Source organism: Carlito syrichta, unplaced genomic scaffold (genome assembly GCF_000164805.1).
Source record: "Carlito syrichta isolate Samal-C Ts95f unplaced genomic scaffold, Tarsius_syrichta-2.0.1 Scaffold287411, whole genome shotgun sequence".
NCBI classification, from domain to species: domain Eukaryota; kingdom Metazoa; phylum Chordata; class Mammalia; order Primates; family Tarsiidae; genus Carlito; species Carlito syrichta.
The window spans coordinates 958,009-982,009 of record NW_007231507.1 but is presented as its reverse complement, the minus strand read 5'-3'; the positions used below and the strand labels follow the sequence as shown (position 1 = coordinate 982,009).

At 40.5% G+C, this 24,001-nt stretch overlaps 1 protein-coding gene across 1 annotated transcript in view; it reads left to right on the top strand.

Moving 5' to 3' along the window:
* The window catches only part of ADAMTS16 (ADAM metallopeptidase with thrombospondin type 1 motif 16), a 156,343-nt gene that overhangs the window by 96,329 nt on the left and 36,013 nt on the right, over positions 1-24,001 (top strand). The window contains exon 16 of the mRNA XM_008052739.1: positions 8,327-8,453. Coding sequence (XP_008050930.1) covers positions 8,327-8,453 — 127 coding nt within the window. The remainder of the gene's footprint in view (positions 1-8,326; positions 8,454-24,001) is intronic.

Here is a 24,001-nt window from a genome sequence, read left to right as displayed (position 1 = left end):
TCTTGGCTCCCTGAGAGTTCAGGTGTGAGCATCGAGGCCCAAGTCGTGGGAGTGGGACACTAATGTGGTGGCTAGTGTGGTGAAGGGGTAAGGTTTGGGACTGACTTCCAGGAGGAAGGCGTTTAAACTAGCTCATCATCCTTTCTGTCTCTTCAATGTGTGTGTGTATGTATACAGGTGTGTGTGCATGGGTGTACACACACCAGGGCAGAAATAAAAATGAGGGTTTCTTTTCTTTTGTTTTTTTGAGTTGAGGTTTCACTCTGCCACCCAGGCTAGAGTGCAGTGCAATGATCACAATGATCACAGCTCCTGGCAGCCTCAGCCTCCTGGCTTCAGGTGATCCTTCTACCTCAGCCGCCAGAGTAGCTTGGACTACAGGTGTGGGCCACCGTGCCCAGTTAATTACAGATGTGTTTTTTAAAGGAGACCTTCAAGGTTTTTTCCAGTCTGACATTCTGTGATCCTTGTCAGTCAACGACATGTATGGATCTAAACACAAAAACACTGAATATTATCTGTCCTCTTAGCCTCTGGTTCCTTCCTTCCTTCCTCACCCCTACAGGCCTTCACATGCTGAGCTTTCCAGAGGCAGATGGAGCTAGGAAGGGGAAGGAGAGGCCAGAGCAGAGGGTGGACAGGCTGCAGGCAGGCAGGTAGGAGCATCTTGAGAAATCGGGACTCCTCCTGCCCAGTGTCCTTGAGCCTGCCCAAGGTGTCTACAGGACAGGATGTCCACCTTCACAAAGGCCCAAATTTGTAAGTGTTGAGTTTTTCACTACAAATATTACAAGTAATGAGAAAATGAAGAGGACAAGTTCTCCCCTTAATGCTCTGCCTTGACGGAGTCACTAAGTATTTCAGAGCGCCTCATTCCATTTCTCCCTCCATAGGCAGTTCTGCAAGGATAAGCCCTTGTGTAGGAGGGTCTTAATGGCCAGCTTTTTCTATGACATTGTCACTCGCCACCTTCATTTGCGAAGAGTTCCTTCCTAAGTATGCGAGCAAATAGCCCACTTTAATGTGGCTATTCACATTCTTGAGCAAATATATTCAGGCATAGTTCATACTTTCAACAGGCTTCAAACAATGAATGCCTCCAAACCCCAAAAAATTCCTTAGAAATGACAAATATTGGCTTCACTTTTGGGGGGACTGTTTCAAGGGGGTGGTTCCTAAAACTCTAAAGCTTTTTCTCTTGGGAAAACCCCACCTACAGATATGTGTGTGTGCTATACACAGTCACACCTAGAGTTTAGTTTGCTGTGGCTCAGAGACCAAGCAGAGATGGAGTTGCAGAGATTCTGATTTCACTTTCATAAGCCTGGGTGCCTGCCAGTTGATGAACACTGCATGAGAAATCTCGTGCAAGAAACTGGGGTGCTACTGGCATCCTAGGGCGCCAAGCCAGTAGTGTCACATGTCTTCGAACCTCATGAGACATGCAGATTCTCAGGCCCTAGCCCAGACAGGTGGAATAAGAAGTCTGCATTTGGCAGTCTGATTCTTTCATTCCACCTCCTGAATCTTCCTTCTTGCTTTCCACTGTGTTTTTACCTGGGGGACATCTCTCAAAACACATTGTATGCAGAGGTAACCTACTAGTTTTCCACCTTGAACTACTGGCAGCTCCCAAAGAGATTTCTGGAATCCCTGGTGTTCAGGACTCACAATGGGGTAAAAAAAAATACTGCCCTGGGGAAAGCCAATTGTGGAAGAAAAGCCATGATGCCCCTGAAACCAGCAGTTAATTTTTAAATGGTAATCAGAAGACGACCTCCCAGGGACGGGGCCAAGGCCAGGCTTTTTGTTTTTGGGAGGTGCATGTAGAAGGCTTAGTGGGTGGCTGTGAACACTGAAGATGAGGACTTCCCTGGAAAAGCCCCAGGATGCGAGTCTGGGGATCATTAGCTGATCCTGCCCCTATATGATTTTCATCATGGTGATTTGTAAAAGGGGGAAAACAATTTCTGTTAACAGAATTCCCAACCCTACTGATCTTTACAGATTAAAGTCAACACTTTAAGTACCCTCAGAAGCCAATTGAAAGCCAAAACCATCGTGGAGTTGGCTGCAATCGGTTCCATATGTTTTCCTTTGTCAGCCCAGGTCTCTGTACACGCACCAGGCAGTTCCATCCTCCCATGACAGGCATGAGTGTTGGTTTGTCCCACCAACCTCTCCCAAAGGTCCTTGTCACTCACCCTTTCTGGTGTCTTATTGCCCCAAAGGAAACATTTCTCCTTTCTAAATCAAATTCTCCACTTGACCCCATCAACCACGTTTCTTGCCACCAAATCCATCCTTTTTTCATTCGATGTCATTCTTCCTTCTCCTCCCATCCTGCTTTTTTCCTTACATGTGTTTAGCTCTCCTCAATCTCAAAATGAACTCTTCCTTTGTTCGCCCATCCCTCCTTTTTCCTTTCCATGTGAAGCCTTTCCTGAGAGCGATCCATGCCTCCTGCTTCCTTCCCACTAGGGGCCTCCTCCCCATTCCCAATGCCTCAGTCTTATTTCTGCTGTACTCAGCTTTGAGGATCTTCCAGTCAAGACCCCACCCAATCGCCAAATTCACACTCTTTCTGGGACCCTTGTTGGACTCCCCGCTGCACTGAACAGCTGAGTGGCCATCCCTTGAACTTTTCCTTCCCTTGATTTACAGGGCCTTTTCCACAAATGCAGATGCATAGCAAAACCAGAGCCATTCTTTTTCCTTTTCCTCCCCCAGAGCAGTGTTTTATCCTTGTGTTTTCCTTATCATCATTACCCATGAGGGATCTTGTATCTTTCACACATCTTGGGCTCCGTCTTTGTCCTCTTGTCAGCCCCACACCTACGATAGCCTGATGGGCGCCTTCACCTGGAGTGCCCCATTGGGACCAATACATACCAGCTCAGCAGCAGGGGTCAGTTTCCCCCTTTACCTTAAAGACCTTTCTGGTCTTTTTTAAAAATTCAGGTTTGACTTTTTTCTAGTTACTCAAGATTCTCTCATGCATCCTCTTGCTCTCTCTGCCTTTAACTCTATCCCCACACCAAGTAATCCATCATCAGTTAACAAATCTATGGTAGTTATCTAACCATACCATGTGAAATTCCTCCTGTCACAATTTTCATACCTTTTATATTCTTTTATTTTGTCTAATTGTGTCAGCTAGTGTCTGTAAAATGATTTTAATTAATATTGGTAATAATTAAAATTGCTGTCTTATTCTTGACCTTGATGGGAATTTCTAGTGTTTTCCATAATGTTAGCTTCTAGGTTTAAGTCTACATAAAAAGATCTATATTTATATATGCAGATTATATATATACACACACACATACACATACACACAAATATATACACATATTGATGAGAGTAAATATTCATCTGTTGTCTATTTCATTAACTTTTTTTCAGAAATGGAGATCAACTTTATGGCTTGCTAAACTTTGATACGTTTATGGTGAAATTTATATTTGTCCTTTGATTCATTAAATGGTGAAATACATTGCCTTTTCTAATATTGAACCATCCTTACATTCCTACTATGAATCATTTCCTAAGCTAATTTTTTTCAATATGGCACTTGATTCTGTCTCTACCTGATTTTTTTAGTATTTTTTACATTGATACTTCTAAGTATTACTGAGATATAGTTTTCTTTTGTGAACTAAATTGTATTACATTTACTTATTTAAATGTTAGAAACTTTTATTTTCTGGAGCAATTTAAATATCTTTAGTGTTATCTGTCTCTTAACATTTGGCAAAATTTACTTAAATTTTATTATCTGAATGTGTTGCTTTTTTAAGAAATTAGATATTTGATAAATTTTTGAGTTATGTATGGTAATTGAACCATACTGGTTGCTTATTTCTTCTGCAATTAGTTGTTCTAGTTAAGAAAGCCATCTTTTTCCATGGGATTTAAAAATTTGTTTGAAAATAGTACCTATTAGATTAGTTTTATTTCTTCTTCATGTAAATATCTTCTTATTCTCATTTCTCATCTTGCATATTTGTGCTTACTACTTATTTTTACCAACATATCAGTTACAGTTTAACCAGGAAAACAGAAGTCATTGTAGGTATTTTTAGCAGAAAGTTATTTAATACAGAGAATTAGTGGTTCACAAAACAGATAGATTGAATGAGTAAAGATCAGAGACAGACATCTGTAGCTCTCAGAGACATTCTGGTCTTTTAAAAGCCAGGAAGGGGTAGAAAATTCTAGAAATCACTGGTGATAATTACAGCTACACCAGCACTGGAGCAGATGATTCCCAGGATGTTGCCTGAAGACTACTGCAAACCAAAATCCATGCTTATATCTACCGCTGCCAGAGACAGGATGATGTGACTTCTCATTCTCTTCCACCTTCCAAATCTCCTGCTTGTGTTTCTCATCGGTGGGATGTAACTGAAAGCCTCACAGATAAGAGAGTTAGGAAATACACCATGACTTCAGTTCTCTGTGACATTAAGGAGACCATGAAAGGAGGGAGTGCACTAAGTTGTATGTTATTATGTTCAGTAAATTGTCTTCTATTTCTATGTCAGTTCCCTCTTTCTACTTCCTTGGGCTGTTCTTTATTCTAACATCCTAATTAGATAGTTTGCTTATTTCTCTTTCTACTTATTTATCAATATAAATATTTAAGACTAATTGTCTGAATGTTGCTTTAGCTATACTCCACAGATTCTGCTCTGTGGCATTTTCGTCATTTTCTTAGGTAAATAGTATTTGGAACTCACAAACCACCCTTCTGTCTGCTCTGTTTCCCTGATGGCTAAAACTTTCAAAGGCCTGCTTTAAATTGCCCCCTTCTTTCCTAATCACGTACTTACTGTATCTGCATGTGGCTTATCAGTGTTCTCTACTGATACTGTATTGTCCCTCGTAGGGAGGTATTTTAGTTGTGATGATTGGAAAAGGATGCCATGACACTTAGTGACTAGGAGTTAGGGATGCTAAAGGCCTGGCAATATGTGCTGCTGTGCTACACAACAAAGAATGTTTTTGCCTAAAATACCAGTGATGTTCCACTAGGGAGAAAAAAAAAGAAGTTTTCTAAAGTCACAGCTTTGAAAAAAGAAAGTAACTAGCAGAGTCAAAACATGCACATGAATTGGACAAACTCCAATGTTTTTCAATGGCTTTTATACATTTTTACTAAATTATCACATGAATTACTAGATCTGAATTTCCCTCTTCTCTAATTAGCAGGTAAAAGTTCTGCCACTAAGCGGACACGGAGGCAACTCAAGAGTGAAGGCAAACAAATGTCTCCAATAAGAAAGAAAAATAAGTGTTAATAAGGTCAATTTCTGTTTGTGTTGCAAGGCAAAACACATTTCTGTTTTGGTTTGTTGAGAGACAATATGTTGTTCAGAATCATCGGTGATCATGAAGGCATGATTCTTTGTTCAGACTTGAATAGAAGGTTTGAATTTTACATGGTCTTAACTTCAAAACAGGAAACCAAACTGAAGCCATTATTTATAGAATCACACTTCCTGAAAAGCCATACATATATTTTTAGGGATTTAAAAATGGACTTTAAACTTGAAAAGTAAGTAGAGAAATATTAATTTTTCTTCTACACTTATTAGGGAAGCTTCCAAGTTTTAGAAAACTGTACAGTTTCTCAATATGTTCCTCATTTAAATTGAGTTTTGATTATTAGACTTAACTCTGCAGAACAGTTTTAAACATACATTTGTTTCTTTTTCTAATTTAGTATTCTTTCATTCCTAATCAGCAAGTGGAAAAATTGGTTCATAAAACATTGATTCAAATTGTATCTCAGCATTTACACATGGATGTGTCATCAACACTGTGCCTTGGTTCATCCTAAGTAATATAGAAAGAAAAGAATATACCCTTACTATGATTATTTCTCTGGCTACGTATTAGGTAAACCACTACTAACTTGACTGAGTTTAGAAGCTGCTGAACATAAGAAAGTTGACCAGTGTCTCGAAAACTGCTTAATAAGTGAGATTAAAAAATTAAATCTTGCATGCTACTGAAATTGTGGAAATGTGTAACATATGTTCTCTGCTCTCCAGAAACTGATTCCAATGTATGGCACGTAAATGTTAACCAAACCTCATAATTAGAGTCACTGTAATGCATCGCCTCACCTTGGATGCTTTGAAAGGGAAAGGGGTTACTTATAGGTACCATTTTGTCAGGAAAGGTGGCCATAACTGTGACTCCAACTCTCCAGTCATGCCTTGGTCTTCCTGGTTAGCAGCACCATCCTGAGATGTTTAGGGGCTTTCAGCATCCATTCCTGGAGTAGCATCAATACTCCAGAGATTGCAGGGGCTTTAGGAACAATGTGTACTCTTCACACGTGGGTCACTTGAAACAGGAAAACAATGGCTTTTAATTTTGCCTAGAGCAGTGGTTCTTTCAGTATATGGGTCCAGAAATGTCAGCATCAGCAGTATCTTGTGTATTTGTCAGAAGTGCAAATTCTGAGACCATGTCACAGACCCAATGCAGCAAAAACTCGGAAGGTGGAGCTCGACATTCCAGGGGTTTCAATATACACTCAAGTTTGAGAAACACCGACCCTAGAAGTTCAGAGAAGAAGGCATGTGTGTCTGATTTAAAGGGATGAGAATTGTTGGGGAAGACCAGGGTCATGGCAGTGGAGGACAGCACTCCAGGTAGAGGTAGAGAGGGCAACCAGTGGACAGGCCTGAACAGTCAGAGGACACAGAGAAGGTCGAGGGGCAGGGCCACAGCATCAAATGGCTGGAAGGGAAAAGTTAGGAAGCCCAGAGTTTAAAAAAGGAAAAATGAGATTCTTAACCTGGGAGTAGCAGGAGTGTGTGTGTGTGTGTGTGTGTGTGTGTGTGTGTGTGTAAGGAAATGTACTTTTGGAAAGGTCATTCATCTGCAGGAAAAGGGGTGGTTTGGTGCTCAGATCCACTCAGTTCCTGCCTTAGAATTCAGGAGAGCTGCCTTACCTTGGCGCTTAAGAGAAATGATTCTCTTCAGAATGTAACGTTCCCTTCCAAATGACCTTATTCTTTTTGACAAAGCAGTGTCAAAATGCCACACTTGTTTTCGATGTATATTTAAGACTTTCAATTTTCCCTAAGTCAGGAAAGGTTTGACTTCCAATGGGACTGGTGTTAGAGGTATGTGTGTCTTGTGTCCACAGCCTGCTGTTCCGCTCCTCTGACACCATGTCTTTGGTGTATTTCTTGATGAGGAAACAGTGTTGTCTGTTAGGTGATGGGAATACACGGCTTGGACTACAGGGGGTTGAGAATGGACATTTCACACAAACAGCGTGATTCCTTCAACAATATTTCCAAGTGTAGCGATAACGCCATTTCAAAACCTTAATATATCTTAATTGTGTTTATTTTGTCAATACTACCTTGGTTATTTGTTTTCTCACTAGTCAATGAACTCTTTAACATCATTTTTCATCATGTATATCCAGTCATAGTTCCTTTTTTATCATGGCAAAATGTACCTCACGTGAAATTGGTCATTTTAACCATTTTCAAGTGTTTGGTTCAGTGGTATTAACACATTCACAGTGTACAACCATCCCTACCATCCACTACCATCAACTTCCCAAAATGAAACTCTGTACCATTAAACACTAACTCCTCATTCATCATGCCTCCAGCCCCTGGTAACCACCATTCCACGTTCTGTCTCTATGAATTTGACTCTTACTGGTACCTCACATAACTAGTAGTTCCTTTGGGGTAAATATAATTAACTAAAAAGCCAATTTGGAAATGTTCACAGTCTTAAATAGAACTTGGAATGGATATGGAGGCTGAGAATCAAGCCAACTTCCATTTGATACAAGTCAACAACTGTGAAAAGTTCTCCTTCCAGATCATGACTGTAGCAATACTTAGCTTTATGAATTCTCTGGTGAGAAACTGCTTATCATTTTGTTGGCTGTGTTTCTTGCCAATTTATTACAAATTGTTTCCTGTTGTCATCTCTCAGTTGAAAACTAGAACAGGTATACTTGATATTAGTGTTTCTTTTGAAAAATGACTGATGTTCTCAGCTGTGGAAACAGTAGAAAAGAATCTGTGTATTCATGAGATGCGTGATGGCATCAATTGCAAGACACATGGACTTCAAGGATATTAAAATGTTGGGCATCTTAGATTGATGAAATTCACTAATTAAAAATCATGAACACAGGTCAATAGAGTATCAAGTTGGCCACTTAGTAATGTGAAGATATGTGAATACAGTTGAGATTTTTTTACAAAGAGTCTGTATTTGCTCTTCGTGTGCCCTGCTTGTGAGTCTTTATTCTAAATTTCATCCTTTCCTACAGGGCAGATGACCACAAGAGAGGCCTGCTACCGAGATCTGAAGTTTCAAGTCAACACATCCTTCTGCAGTCCCAAGACTCGACCTGTCACGGGGTTGGTACCTTGCAAAGTATCTGCCTGTCCCCCCAGGTAAGAAGCGCTGTGTTCCTTTAAGTGGGTTTCCCAGTTTGCAGACATGCTCCGGGAGGGACTGGAGCTCCCGAGTTGAGTGAGACGTGCTGACCACCATCACGTCATCCCTAATAGCAAAGAGACAGAGGGGCCAGGAGCTACCTGGACAAGGGACCTGGAAGGTATGTCTGGGCAGGAAGTGGTTTGGAGCTTGTGACTGTGAGTGGACGTTATGTCAGGACATCCTGTTTTTCGTACTCGTCCCGTAATCAGGTGCAGACTGGCAGGAGTGGTGACACACCATGGGGACAGTGACACGTTCTCTCTTAGCCTCCTGTCTTGTTGGAGTGAAGCCTTGGAAGAACTCATTCACATACCTACCAGAAGTTGGGGGTGGGGAGGGGAGGTATTGGAATCCAGAAACCCTGAAAAGGTGGAGGTGTGAGAAGTAGACACAGGAAACCAGAGGCTTTTGTCATCTGTCCTTGCCCTCAGTACTGCTGCCTTCAGGATTTTCTAAACCTGAGCTCAGGATCTGTGAGATGATGGGGTGGAAAGGACAGTTGATGTTGACATCACTGTGTCCTTGACTTAAAACCATTGCCTCACACGTAGGAAAGTTGGGAGTGTTGCTTCCTGATCTGAGTTCCTCTTTCCATCTGTGCTTCGTCTGAGTTTGTTAAGGAAATATGATGCCTCAAAGTAACTAGCTACCTATGCCATAAAGTGGAAAAAAACCACTAATTTAAATGTTTAAGAATGTGTGTGTACGTATGTATGTATGTATGTGTACATGTGACTTTCACTTGCAGGAGAAACTGGACTAACTATTAGTGTGTGACAGTAAATCCACCAGAATGTTAATTACCCATTGGGATAACTGGCAATGTCGAGCAGTTGAACGATATTCCTCAGGCTTGTCGTGTTAGTGGGTCAGGCGTAGCCTTGCACTGACTGCCCTGGCCTGCTCCATGATGCTCATCTGCAGAGAATGCTCGAGATGACTTGCCCCCACCCAGGATGGAGTTACCATCACCTGAGCTTCCAACCGTGTCTTCTTTGAAGTATTGCATAATACCGTTATGAACAGGTCGTTGGGACACCCCTGAATAGGGCCCTTTGAGTCTGCAAATACTATGGTACTCAGACCCAGGAAACAGAAGAGGCTGGTGGCCCCGAAGGAGCAGAGAGAAACTAAGGCAGATGGCAGCAGCTGCCTGCTTTCCACAGGATGGCCCTGGCCTCACTGGCAGCTGCTTGATTTCCTTCTTGGAGTGAGCAGAGTGGTTCATTTAAATCGTGATTTCCTGTCATTGCAATCTGTTTGTTGGTGGGCAGTGTTTTTTCCCCTCCATTCTGCCTACTCCATTTTGCCTCCAGATCCATCCACCTCAGAGACTCACTGCGAGGGAAACACAGCAGAAAGACGCTCTCTGCCTCCTGGGGTCTCCTGTTCTCAATGTCACCCAGACTTCTCTTAACCAAATCTTAGGCAGAATAAGCTCAACAGAAGGCTACGTTGCCACCTGTTCAGTGTCACTCTTGGTGGCTTTCTGCTTCTGTGTTGTCTAGCTTCATTTTAAATGTGTCAAAATGCCCCTGCCCAAGTGAGACCACAATGCAGTCATTCAATTTCCTTAACAGAAACATGAGACTGAGACTATCCCAAATCATCCACCTAAAGCCTAGTGACTTCTATCTTACCTAGCTCTGATGTATTTATCTCATATTTTAGGATGTTGCATTGTCCTCTGAAAGAGAAAACATTGAGACCATGCAAAGGCCTCACTGTGAACCCAACGCCAGTCTTTTCTGGCTGGGAGATTCTTAAGAAGGACTGAGTGGGTCTCTTCATGTCTAGTGTGTGCCCAGCAAGCAACAGAGGACTGATCACAAGGGGGCTTTCTGTCTTATGGATGAAACAAGATCTCCCAGGCCCCCATTCCACAACTCTGTGCCTCTGAGTCCTTTGAATGAGGGTGGCTTAGTGAGCATGGATTATGTTCATGGGCCAGAAAGAGAAAGAGGACGCATTGACTGCCCTGGCCTGTTCCATGACACTCATGTTTCTGTTAAGGGCAGAGCTAGGTAAGATAGAAGTCACTAGGCTTTAGGTGGATGATTTAGGATAGCATCAGTCTCATGTTTCTGTTAAGGAAAATGATCTTGCACTTGGTGCATGAGCTCCATGACACTCATGCACTTGGTGAAGCGTTCCAGCCACCAAGGCTTCTTGCCCCCCGTGGGGCTCAGCCCCACCTTCCCTACTTTGGATGTGATCTGGGTAGTAATAGGCCCTGTCTCCTGGGGTAAGGCAAGGATTGTACATAAAAACTATCCCATGAGATAGCGCTTACTAAATCTTGGCTGTTTTTATTGTTGCTATAAAAACAGAAACAAACTCACTGTTATTTATTTAGTCTGCGAAGCAAAACTATCAATGACAAAACACAGATTAACGAACCTGCATGACAAGTATTAGCACGCGTAGGCTGTTACATTATTGCGTGATTTTATTTTAGCAATCCTGTTGGGAACATCAATTTTCATTGTCAATGTTCCTTTGCTTTTCCTCTGAAATGGAAGATCGATCTCCCTCTTGTCTAGGATGCTGCTGACAGTGTTCCGTTCCTTGTTTAGTGAGCAGAAAGCTCAAGTTCCCATGTTTCTGGGGATGAAGGCCTGTACTTTTCTCCCGAGACTCTCTACAAGGCTCCCGTGCCCCTGTCTTAGTGGCGGGTGCTCCCTGGCTCTGTTCTAAGCAGCCTCTTAAAGCCAAAGTAACTGCACAAGTGCTGCCCTGGCTGGCTAGGGTGCAGTGGGGTGCGATTCAGTATTTCACGCTTAACATGAAGGAGGGACCCAAAGGATTGGGGAGTGGAGCCTTTAAAACTTCTTAATCCGCAGCCTTCTCACTTTGAACTTCAATGGGGAGGGAAATGTGCTGACCTTGTTAGAGTCCAGCCGCCTCCACGGCACCCAGAGGCCTGCTGTGCAGCGTCCAGGCTCCCACAGATGGATCGCTGTCGAGCCGTGGGATTCCGGTCCGGATGCAATCCCCCCACAAAGTCATAAATCGTCGCAGGGGGCAGGGGGATGGAAGTCTGGGAGACTCCTCGCTGGAGGAAGATGATCTTAAAATGTCTGCATGGCTTCAGCCAGCAGGAGCATCATGGGGAGGTGATGGGTGCCAGCAATTTGGAGCTGCTTCTCCAAGAGGAGGGAGGCAAACAGCTCCTGCAGCTCGAGGGGGCTCCTGCCTGCGTTGGTGCTATGCACAGCTCTCCTGCTGCTCCCTCGTCTTCGTTTGCCTTTCAGTATGATTTGGGCACTTTTATCGCTTGCTTTTGAAGCATGAATTCTAAATCACACAACTATTTATTTCCCTTATGTTTCGCAGCTTATCTAAACAGAGTGACTCTTCATGTCATTCATTTTGACTTTTAACAGACCTTTCTGGACAGCAGGGGAGGGTACTAGAGGAATACTTTCCAGACGGCAGATAGATACTTTTCTTGTCTTTTCAGTGTTCTTCTAGGAATGCAGGCTGCGAGTTTGGGTGAAGTGTATCGTGATCAAATGCTTTGTTTTATCTGCCTAGGAATCTGTACAAATGGAGCCTGCGTCCACTTGATAATTGGAAGGTTCTGTGTCTGGTCTGTGTGTGTGTGTGTGTGTGTATGTGTGTGAAAGAGGGAGAGAGAGAGAGAGAGAGAGAGAGAGAGAGAGAGAGAGAGAGAGAGAGAGAGAGACTCCTTACAAACCTATCAGCAAAACTGCTCCTTCAGAAACACATTCATTAACCCAAAGGAGGAAGCAGCTGCTTTTGCTTTTTTTTTCTCTTGTCTCTTTTAGATATGAGCCCTGAAAACTCTAACCACCCAGGCTGAGCATGGTGGTTCATGCCTGTCATCCCAACACCTTGGGAGGACGAGACAGGTGAATTGTTTGAGCCGAGGAGTTTGAGATCAGCTTGGGCAATGTAGCGAGTCTATGTCTGTACTAAAAAGTAGAATAAAATTTAAAAATTAAATTAAAATTAGCCAGGCGTGGTGGCACACACCTGTAGTCCTGGCTACTCAGGATGCTGAGATGGAAAGATCGCCTGAGCCCAGGAGGTCAATGCTGTGATTGTCATGATCATGTCACTGCCCTCCAGTCTGGGTGACAGAGTGAAACCCTAACTCAAAAACATACAAAAAACACTACCCAGCCAGTAGTGTACAGGTAACCAAGGGAGTGAAAAAGGCCCAGTCACTTCGGTGGTATCTTTATACAGAAGAACCTTTGCTCCCAGGCACAACACAGAATGAACATTTTGGTTCATCTCATTACCTGAGCAGCTGAGAGCACACGTGACAGGACAAGCTTCCGGAGCAGGGATGTGCACGGCCCCTGGGCCCCCGTGCTTGGAAGGGGCCCCTGCTTGGTTCTGTTCTCTGCTTTTGCTGACATGAAATTCTAAAGGACTTTTTAGCAAGGGGCCTGGCGTATTTGCTTTGCATGGGGTCCCATGAATGTCACAGCCGGTGCTGCTGGCAGCTCCATTTCTATGTCATTGTGGTTTTCTGGAACATCTGGGAATTGCATTAGAACCCTCCTTGTTTTACACAGTGAATTATGCATTTGCTACTCCTGAGTTCGGATGCTGTTCTACACTGATGTCATATCATGGATGTGAACCACAGGGGACTGTGAGTGGCCATTCTCTGCTGTTATGTTCTTTTAGCTTATGGGATGAAAGTCAACTGTGCTGAATTCTAAGCGCTTGCAAGTGAATGAAGTAACTGTGAGGGGGACCTTACAGAGTTATTCTAGATCCCTTTTCCGGGTCTCAATGCTTGCCCTGGGGGAGAGTGCAGCTGGGAATGGGACCATGCATCTCTTATCCACAGAAGCCACCGTCCTGAGGGGCACCTCACTCTTCTTTAGATGACCCGTGCCCCTAACCTTTCTCCATTTAATCAGGGCAACCAGAAGTGTGGAGGTATCCGTAAGATCATGCATGATATGCATGAATGCATGAAACGTGCCTTCATGTCTCTTTGAGGCTCGTGTCTTTTTAGGACTGGATGCATCAGTTTTATTTATCCAGTCACCTACTGAAGGACACATCTGGGTAGCCTTATTTTTTGTATATTTCTAGCATTTTTAATATATATATATATATGTTTTTGTATATACCAAATATATACTTATATCTTATATTTTTATACATACATTGTATATACATATATGACCCATATGAACAAAGGCAAAAATGTACCTTGGGAACTTAGGAATATTTCCATTTTTCAGGAAATTTAACTGGCTATTTAGGTTCAATGAAAATTTTTCATACCAGCCTGGGTAACATAGCGAGACCTTGTCTCTACAAAAAAACTAGTCAGGCATGGTAGCATATGCCTGTAGTCACAGTAACTCAGTAGACTGAGGCAAGAGGATCACTTGAGCCCAGAAGTTGGAGGCTGTAGTGAGCTGTGGTCATGCCACTGCACTCCAACATGAGCTACAGAGTGGGATTCCAACTCAAAAAAAAAAAAGTTCATAATATTTTTATTGTTCTGGTCTCTGGTACTCAGTATGATTGACTCTAAAATTCACCGAGTTTCTTATTCACATTCAACATAACCACACTCTGGTAATTCAAACCATGGCATATGCTTCAAATATTTTTAATAATAATACTAAACAAACAGATGTTGGATAGACAGATCAATAGCACCACAAGCCTATCTCAATATCCATACAATCACTGCAAGTGTACTAATACATACTTCCTGAAACATTTGTTGAAAACCGGAAACTTTACTCAAAATCCAGACTGGGTGGGGGTGAAAGAGAAAATGATATATTGTTTTTAGGTACAATTAGGCACCATTGCTTTATTCTCTGACTCAGGCATTGTTTAGAATTCTGGTTCTGCATTTCCAAATAGATGGAAGTTTCAGGGTAATTTTCTCTGTTATTTTTAATGTTTTTATTTTGAGATCAAAGGAAGAGTTAAGATAATCTCATTTTTGGCATTTTTGAGACTTCCTTTATGGCTTAGGAATGGCATTTTTTTATAAATTTTCCTGTGGGAATGAAGGAATGTATGTCCTCCGTAGGATTACTTATATGACAACTAATAAACTATTTAGTTATTTATTCAAATCTGTTATGTTCTAATTTTTGTTTTCCTTGTATATCTGTTTCTAAGAGAAGTGTATTAAAAGATCACATTATAATTGTTTAATAACTCCAGTTCATTTATGTTATAATTGACTCAAAATTCCACTTTATGTTGTCAGATAGGGTTGTAACTTCTGCATTAATTGTTCTCTTATTATTAAGTAATAGCCACTTTATCTCTAATACAACTTTCCAATTTACGATCTATTTTGCCTGAAGTTAACCTTATGGCACCAGCTCCCATTTACATTTTTTTTGGCCTGACTTAATTCTTTCAACTTTTAAATGCCTGTGTCATTTGGGTTTTTTGTACCTTGAGTAGAAAGTATTCTGCTGGATTTTGATTACATCAGGTCAAGAACATATCTTTTTACACATAAGTTTAAATCCGTTTTTTTTTACAAAGTGTGGTTGCTGTTATATCTGGATTTAGGTCCACCAACTTTTTGCATGTCTTCCATTTTACCGTGTCTTTTCTTGCATCCTACTGATTCCCACCCTTTTTCTTTTTTTCTTTTTTTAAGTTTTTTTATTTTAAAGATGTGGGGAACAATTCAGGGTTAGGTATACAAATGTTTATTATGCAGGTACCATTGTTGATGAGGTGTGCCCCTGACTCCCCTGGCAGTTTCCCACTACTGCCAATCCCCTTCCTATAGTATTAAGATAATTGTTCAAGGTCCTCTTATGAGTGAGAACATGTGGTATTCAATTCTTTGTTTCTGTGATGTATCACTCAGACTCTAAGTCCATTCAAGTTGCTGTGAACTTCATAATTCTGTCCCTCTTTATGGCTGTGTAATATTCTATCGTGATATGTACCACATTTTTTAATCCAGTCCTCTTTTGATGGGCAGCACGGTTGGCTCCATGTTTTTGCTATTGTGAATAATGCTGCAGTAAACATGCGTGTGCAGATATCTTTTTCATAGAGTGATTTGATTTGTTTTCTAACGAGTTGTGGAATTCTCTTTCCTTTTCCCCTCTGCTGAATGTGACACATCTGCCTTCTTTGACGCCATTGCTTTCTGAGTAAAAACAAATCAGACAGACCTCAATCCGAATCACTGTAACTTTTTAAATATCCAGAATTACTCATGCATGATTTTCATAAAACTTTCAGAAATAAGTCATTTATCCAAAAAGCTAAGTGAACTTTGATGAGCTTGGACTGAAGGTTGCATCTTTTCGCAACTCAGTTATGCAGTCGTGCTGGAGTTTTCTGTGTACATGCTTGGAGGAGTATTAGAAAGCAGTGGGACGGAAGCCAGACATTACACAGAAGAAACGCTCTGTGTGGAAGTTCTCTGGGGAGTCCTGGCCCCAAATGGAGGCAAGACTTCCCTGACGAAGCCAGTGGGGCTGTTTACATTTGGAGGGAGGTCAACCAGCCCTGCTGAGCCTGGACGTAAGACCTCAGGCGACTGGCCCCAGAAGGAGGATACATCTCTCTGGGAAGCCTACCTAACTTTTCTGTCTTTTGCTTGTTTGTTGCCAAAACAAAACAAAAACACACAAAGAAACAAAACCACTGCATTAACCATGTGTTTATGCAAAATAAATGTGTTTTAGGGTCATTTTTTTCAGATACTCATATATATGCCTCATTTTAGACAGGATTGAATTCTGGTAAAGAGGACATAGCTGAATTTTGCAGTCCTCTGAATTATACTTTGATACCGAAAATCTCGTATATTATATGTGTCAGACATGAAATTTCTTAATGTCACTAATTTAAAATTTGTGACTGTCAGTGACAGAGTTGGACTGAATTTTCCTCTTTATACTATCTTCAAACGTGAGGTTTGCTAATATGATCAAAAGCCATAATCAGGTAGCAGTAGAAGGATAAATGCTTAAACCAGATTCCTGAAAACTAAGTCACATTTCTCCCCCATTCACAAACATAGTTTTCAGTCAGGTAAGTTATATAGACCACAACATATGTTCAGATATTCAGCAGATGGTTTTGGGGTGGTGGCCTGGTACTTATCACTGCTCTGGGTGGTTTGGAACCGGCCCCTGACCCACTGGGCCACGGCATTAGACAGAGCAGGTGGTTAACAGGCTGCCATGCACATGCACTGCGTCCTTTCAAGATTAACTCCACGGTTGTGTTCGTCATAAAGGAAGACCATGGTCTCCTAGAATGTTGAATTTTGTCTGGCTCCAATGCATGGCAGGAATCCATGCAGGAATTTCCCTCTCAACCCCAGCCGCCCACGTTGTCTCAGAGTCTGATGATGCCAAATGAAATTCCAACAGGGAGGATTTTTAATTGTTGGGTGCATTCATCGTATATTTTCTTAATTAAAAGGGGGATCACAGAAGAGGATCTGCTTAAATTCTCAGAATTCAACATTTAAACTAAATCTAGGTTTTTGCTCCTTGCATTCTATTATCTTAATTAATTTTTGCCTTACTTAGTCACCACATGCATGTAGTTTAAAAAGCCCAGTGGTATTTCAGAGCTCACTGTAGAAAATCACAGTTCCTCACACACACTCCACTCAGTCCACCCGAAGTCTCACTGACCAGGACCACCAATTGCAGTGACTTTGGCTCTCTCTTCTGGTATCTATTTTGATATGTCCAAATAATGAGAGACACTTTCCTATGTAAGGATTTTAAAGGTTATCCTGCTACCCATCACAAGTGAGGTCTCAGCCTTTTTTTGTTGTTGTTACCTTTCATCGGTTTTATATTTTCTTAGCTCTCTTACCTTCAACTTCCTTTCTCTTCATATTGCCAATATGCTTATATTCTATTAGCATTCATTTTTTTTTCATTATTTATCAGTCCTTGCTGGCTAAGTAGAACACCTTGATTCTGTTGTCTTTCATATGTAAAATGTTGTTTGTCTAAAACTTAATGAGCGCCTGCTTTTGCTTACTGAAGTTTCTTTTACTTTTTAATATGTCCAAAAGATATAAGTTCATGAATTCATTCAACAAATACAAATTGAGTATCTACTGTGTGCCAGGCTCTTGGGACACATTAGTGACTCAACAAAGCTCCGTGAACTGGAGGAGCTTGTGTTTAGGTTTGGGGAGATACAGTCAGTAATAGATATATTGTTTATTTAGACTTTATGTTTAATTATATTTTACATTTCATATACAAATATATATTTATATCTTGTTCAAAAAATAATACATAAATAATCTTCATATAAAAATAACATATACCATATATAACAATATATTTATATATTAAAATGTGCTATATAATATGTAACATGTAAAAACAATATATTCATATGTAAAAATAATATATACAATAATATACTAATAAAAATAATAGATATAATATTTTTTAAATTTTTTTTAAAGGTGTGGGATATAATTCAGGGTTAGGTACACAAATGTTCATTATGCAGGTACCCTTGTTGATGAGGTGCATCCCCCCTTCCCCAGGCAGATTCCCATTACTGCAATCCCGCTTCCCAGCCCCCCCCCAGCAGTTTCCCACTACTGTCAATCCATTTCTTACAGTATTACGATAGTTGTTCAAGGTCCGCTTATGAGTGAGAACATGTGATACTCAGTTCTTTGTTTCTGTGAAAGATCACTCAGTATTATAGACTCTAAGTCCATCCAGGTTGCTGTGAAGTTCATGATTTTGTTCTTTATGACTGTGTAATATTCCATCTTGTATATGTACCACATTTTTTTAGCCAGTCCTCTTTTGATGGGAAGCACAGTTGATTCCATGTTCTTGCTACTGTGAACAATGCTGTGATAAACATACATGTGCAGGTATCTTTTTTATAGAGCAATGATAGCATATTTTAGAAGGTGATCAGTGTCATGAGTAAAAAGGAAGAAAAGAATAGAGCAAGGCAGGAAAAGGGAGATTGAAGTAATGAGAAAAGGAAGTGCAGGCATCAGGTGGACTACATTGAGGAAGTGTCATCTGATCAAGCCTTGAGTGGAGGTGAGGACTGAAATGCCATTCCCTGCACTGTCAGGCAGAGCAGAGCACCCCTCCATTCCTTTTCCCTGGACTCCTTATTTCCGATGTCACCATCCCTTGTCCATACCTGGGCCTGTCATCACCCAGGAACTTCCTGTGTTTTCTTGCCATGTGGGATACCCTGTTTCTGGGATGCCAGGCCATCGTGTGTCTTGGTTACAACACCATTATCTGGGAAACACAGCCTCTTCTAGCCTGAGACTGTTTCAGGGAGTTGCGTTTTCTGAGGCTTCTCACAGGACAGAGAGTTTGAGAAAAGAATTCCAGGGTAGAACTCAGTCCCCCCACCCGCCCCAGCCCACGGGGGGTGGGGGAGGATTGGGGATTATAGGTCTGACATCCTTGTCTCCACCCACTGTGGCTGCTGAGAAGTCTGCTGCTACTCTGATTTCAAGCTCTTAATTAGGAAACTGTGCTTTGTGTTCCCTTCACCCCTTTCTGGAAGCTTTAAGGCTTTTTATTTGTTCCTGGTTCCTGATGTGGTTCAATGGCATTGAATTTTCAATCATTTTCTGAGTCCACAGTGGCTTCTTTCCATTTGTTTAAAACAAAATTTCAATAACATTTCCCTTAATTTGCTATATTCTTGCCTTCTGAACTCTACTGAGTAATGTGATGTTCTTATGGGGGTTTTTGAGTTTTTAAAATATTCATCTTTTGCCTTTTTGTTCTAGGAGATTTCTTTGACTTTATCTTCCAGGTTTTCTGCACTTCATTTTGTTTTGTTTTGTTTTTGGTTGGTTGATATTTAAAAACTTATCTCCTTTATATTTCCAATGCTCATTTTTGTTGTTTATGTTTTTTACTGTTTCTTCTCTTTTAAGGTGCCCTGCTCCATTCTATTCTCTTTGTTTTTGCTTTTTTTTTCCCCACTGAGGCTTTTTATTTGTACATATGCATTACATTACATCCCTAGAAAAAGAATCCCAAGATTTTCCCTTCTGTGTGTTTCCTTTTTGCTTCTTCGTGGTCCATAATGCCAGCTGAGGTTGTCAGTACAATGAAACAAAGTGGTGGAATGGAAACAGATTATTCTGCCACTTTTCTAGTTCTTTGAGTTGCACACCAAATCTGGAGCTGATTACGCCACATGTGTTTAACCTGTCTGTGAGGTTCACAACAATTTTTCCAGCTCTGTGATCATCAGTGATTTCAAACTTTCCAGTGTGACCATACTTCATTTGTTTCTCTCAATCGTCCATTTCTTCCTTTCTGTTTTTCTTTCTTTCTTCTTTCTTCTCCCACCTGTTGATTATTTTCCTTCCACATTCCTACCAGTGGTTGAGCAGTATGTTTGACTGCTTGTTTTCATGTTGTCGTCTCCCACAAATACCTAATCATCCTGAATGTCCATGCAGGTTGAGATCAACTCACCAAGACTTTGATTGGACGTTCTCTGTGCTTGTTTGTCAGTGATACATTGGAAAACACAGGGCAGGAAGCAGTTTTTATTTCTGCTCTGTCACCTCCAAAATTCTTCCCCCAGGCTCACCCATTTCTCTTGAGGAGGATCCTGTCAGTGAATGATTGGCATTGGAGGTGTGTGTGTGGTGGGTGGGCCAACATTGTGCCTGTCACTCTAGAACACGGAAGGGAAGGTCCCTTAACGTTCTTCCATTTTACAGACTTATTCTCCTGTGCCAGTCTGACACCACTTCATTTCTACATTTTATGAAATGTACTCCCTGGCAGGAAAAGTTTACCTTTCAACACTTGTCTTTCTTAGAATTGTGGAGGCTTGCCCTGAATGCTTTTTCCAGATGAACTTTATATTCATGTTGTCAAGTTAAAAAATAATCCTTTTGAAATTTTGGTTTCTGTTGCACTGCATTATTCAATTAATTTAGATAAAACTGAAATCTTGAAAACTTGGAAGCTATCTATCAAAAGTCTTTTTTTTTCTTCTTTGTTATTTCCTTTGGCCACTGGGTTCTAAAGAATCAGTTTGCAGGTTTATTCATATAAGCGAATATGAGCATTTTTATTTTTTCTGAATATTTTATTATTTTTATTAGTCTTTTGAATGAAATTTTGTATTTTATTTATTTTTATCAGGTAAAACACTAATTTTGTACAATGCACTAAAATTTTATATTTTCAACTTTTTTTCAGTCAGTGGTATTATACATTTAATATCACAAGCTGATCATGGTAATTTTGACTTCTCTCTCTAATGTTTATACCACTTATTCACCTCTGTCCCCGGTTTAATTGCAATGCCATTTATTTCTAGAACTGTACTGAAATGCCTTATTTCTTTTTCCTGATTTCAATTGGAATGTTTCTGCATTTTTACAAGTAAGTGCCGGCTATTCATTTGACATGTCTCTTTATTTCTATTTTCTCAAGCATGATTGAATTTTAGCTCATTTCTTTTCTCCTGTATAATTGTTTTCTAATGGACTTAGAAAAATTTTAAGAAAAAAAGCTGACAAATCTGTTTGTAAAAGTTTGTGAGTTTCTGCACACCACATAGGATAGAGAGAGCCAGGCTCCTTACCTATCCCCACTCCCCACTCCCTGGAAGCTCACAAAGTACTATCACTTCAGGTACTACAGGAACAGATCTGTGGTTACTATTTCTTTGACCAAGCGAATTGATCTTGCCCAGTCACACAGCATCCTGGGGTTTATAAGCAAATGATGATACCTATAAGAGCCTGAGGTTACAGCAGATGCCAAGTGTTGACTATGTTCTGTGTGTTTGTATAGGTGACACTGTGTTAGCCACCAAACCACTGGAGGACACCTGAACCCATTAATATTACCACTATTTTAAAAAGTGAACACTCATGACGTTGTGAAGAAAAGTACATCCTCATTCTCTAGCCTTAGGTAAATGAGGCCTGTGATGTGTGGTTAATTGCACCATCCTTGCATTCTTGTAATGAAGTCCAGTTGATCATTGCATATTCTTTACTGTTCTGGTGGCTTTAATTTAATAGTAATTTATTTTAGAAGATAACTCAGTTTCAGAAGATAAATCTCATATTAATTCTTTCATCTAAGTTTACTTCCAGTTTTTAATTATCTTTTTTTTTTTACTGCTACTTTTGTTTTTAGATTTTTTGCTGTATGGCTTTCTGTTCTTTTTTGCCCCTCTGGTTATTTAGAAAACATACTATATATTTGTAATACTACTATAGTTACCTCCACAATTTAAAATTGTATGCTTAAGTCTCTCTTTCTTGATTTATTAACTTTACAAATTGAACTAAAGCTGTAAAGATGCCATTGGGCAAAATAAATCAATTAGAACATTTTTACTTCCTCCATTCTCTATTCCTCTCACTTCAGCTCAGGCCCCAATCTTTTCTTATAATTGCGAACCGGCTTCTCATTTCAGTTTAGCTTTAGTAGTTTTATTTTTATATTGTATTGTGTACTTCTGTCCTTCCAGCAATTATGGCATGCAAATTCTGTTTCATGATCTTGGCCACAGCTGTTTAGGTTCAATTGTCTATCTAAACGGATTCCGAGGCCTTGCCAGTCTTTGTGCTAAACCCCTCCTATTCTTGAGTTTGACAGTGTAAGTCTTTCCTGGTCAGGGCATTATGTATCTGAGGATACTATTCAGAAGGTTGACTGTGCCCTGAATTTCCTGAGTGTCTGCATGTCTCTGTGTTGCTTCACTCCAGCTCCCACGAATGTAATTCTGTCTTATCTCCATCACGTTCCATAGAATTCTTACTCTCTTTTACATTTTCTGACAGTGTAATTACATTTTGCAGAACTGTGTTTGCCTAAGTCAGTCTTCTTCCAAAATAATTTTTTTATTTTTATTTTTGAATGTTATGTCCTTCTCGTGTGTTTTTGTGGGGAGGGAGTTGCTGTGTCATCTTCACATGGGCTCCCTGTAAGCCTTCTTTTCTTCTCCCCAACTCATTCTGACTGGGGCATTTCCACACAAGTTATTTATAGACCAAAGCTAAACTGATCATCTTGCTGCAGGCCTTGTTCCTCTGGTGTATTTCTTCTAAGTGCTTTACCAATACCAATGGCTTGTAATGTGAGCAGCGCTTTTGTTTTGATTCTTTTGATATGTTTCCCAGTCATTTGTTATATTTTGGGACAAGGAATCTGCATGACCTTACTCATATAATAGTTTCACAAAATCTCCACCATGATTTTTAAGATGAAAAATAAAACTTTTAGAGATATGTGCTTTCTTTATAAAGTCATCAAAGAGTGGTCTGCACTTGTTAAATAGTTGTGTGACCTTACAGTTACTAAAGACACTTAGAATCTGGTCTATTAATCAACAGGAGTGTTATTTATCTCTGATGACCATGCCACCTTTCTGCCCGGGTGACGGTTGCTTGTGAGGGCTTTCCCCAGAATTGGCAGCTGACTACAGTCCCTGTGGCTGCTGTGACCAACATTTGGAATGTGCCTCCAGTCTGCCCTGAATGGTGGTTCTCCCAATATACCAGAGCATGGGTGTGGCCCAGGTAGTCTGTGCTGGGATCCTGGATCTACCATGTGTTAGTATTTATGCACCTCAGTTTCTTTATCTATGAAATGAGCACAATAATCATGCCAGTCACGTAGATTTGTTGTGAGAAAGATTTCTACAGGTAAAGCATCTCACTAAATACCAGCTATCATTATTAGTATTATAAGAACTAAATAAACAAGAGAGATTTGGACACCAAATGCATCAATAGGAGTAGTCTGTGTATTGTTCAGAGACTTGTACTACACAAAGAGTGCCATAAAATGTATACCCATTTTAAGTGTGATAATCTTGGGATGAAAACTTCCCATTTTGCTGTTTTAATAATGTGTCATATGCCTGTTCTGCTAACTCCTGTCTGACATGCACACTGTTTGGTAGACTTCTGCAGCGAGCGTGTAAACTGTTCCAACACCATAACAAAAGAAGCAGGACTTGTTGCTGTGTGAGGCCTCTTAGATCTTCCCTTGTGCAGATCACACGCAGTCCTGTGCATCTCAAACTTACCACGAATGTGTGCAGTTGTTAGGCATATTGCAGGTTCTGTTGCATACTCACACCTCCATTGTCATTATACTTCCACAACATTCTTGAATTTCAAGTACCACTTCAAAATGGTCTTGTGCTCTTCGAATGACCACTGTGCTTCCGCTATTTTCTTTGTCCTACCTGTCGCATGGTGATGCTAGCATTCATTTGATTCATACCATATTTTGAGCGAATATCATACTACATATTGCTTCCATAATTCAATTCGACTTTCAAAAGTAATACATAGATAACATATCTTAAAATGTGTATATTTTTTTGGTACCCACGGTATATTAGTTCCTTTAGGACAGTGAGATTTTGCACAGCCTGTTCAATGTCATTTAATGACTATTAGACCATAATACACAAAGAATCATAGAGCAGTCCTCTGCATTCAACCCCCCACTAATCTCAGCATTTCAGATACCTT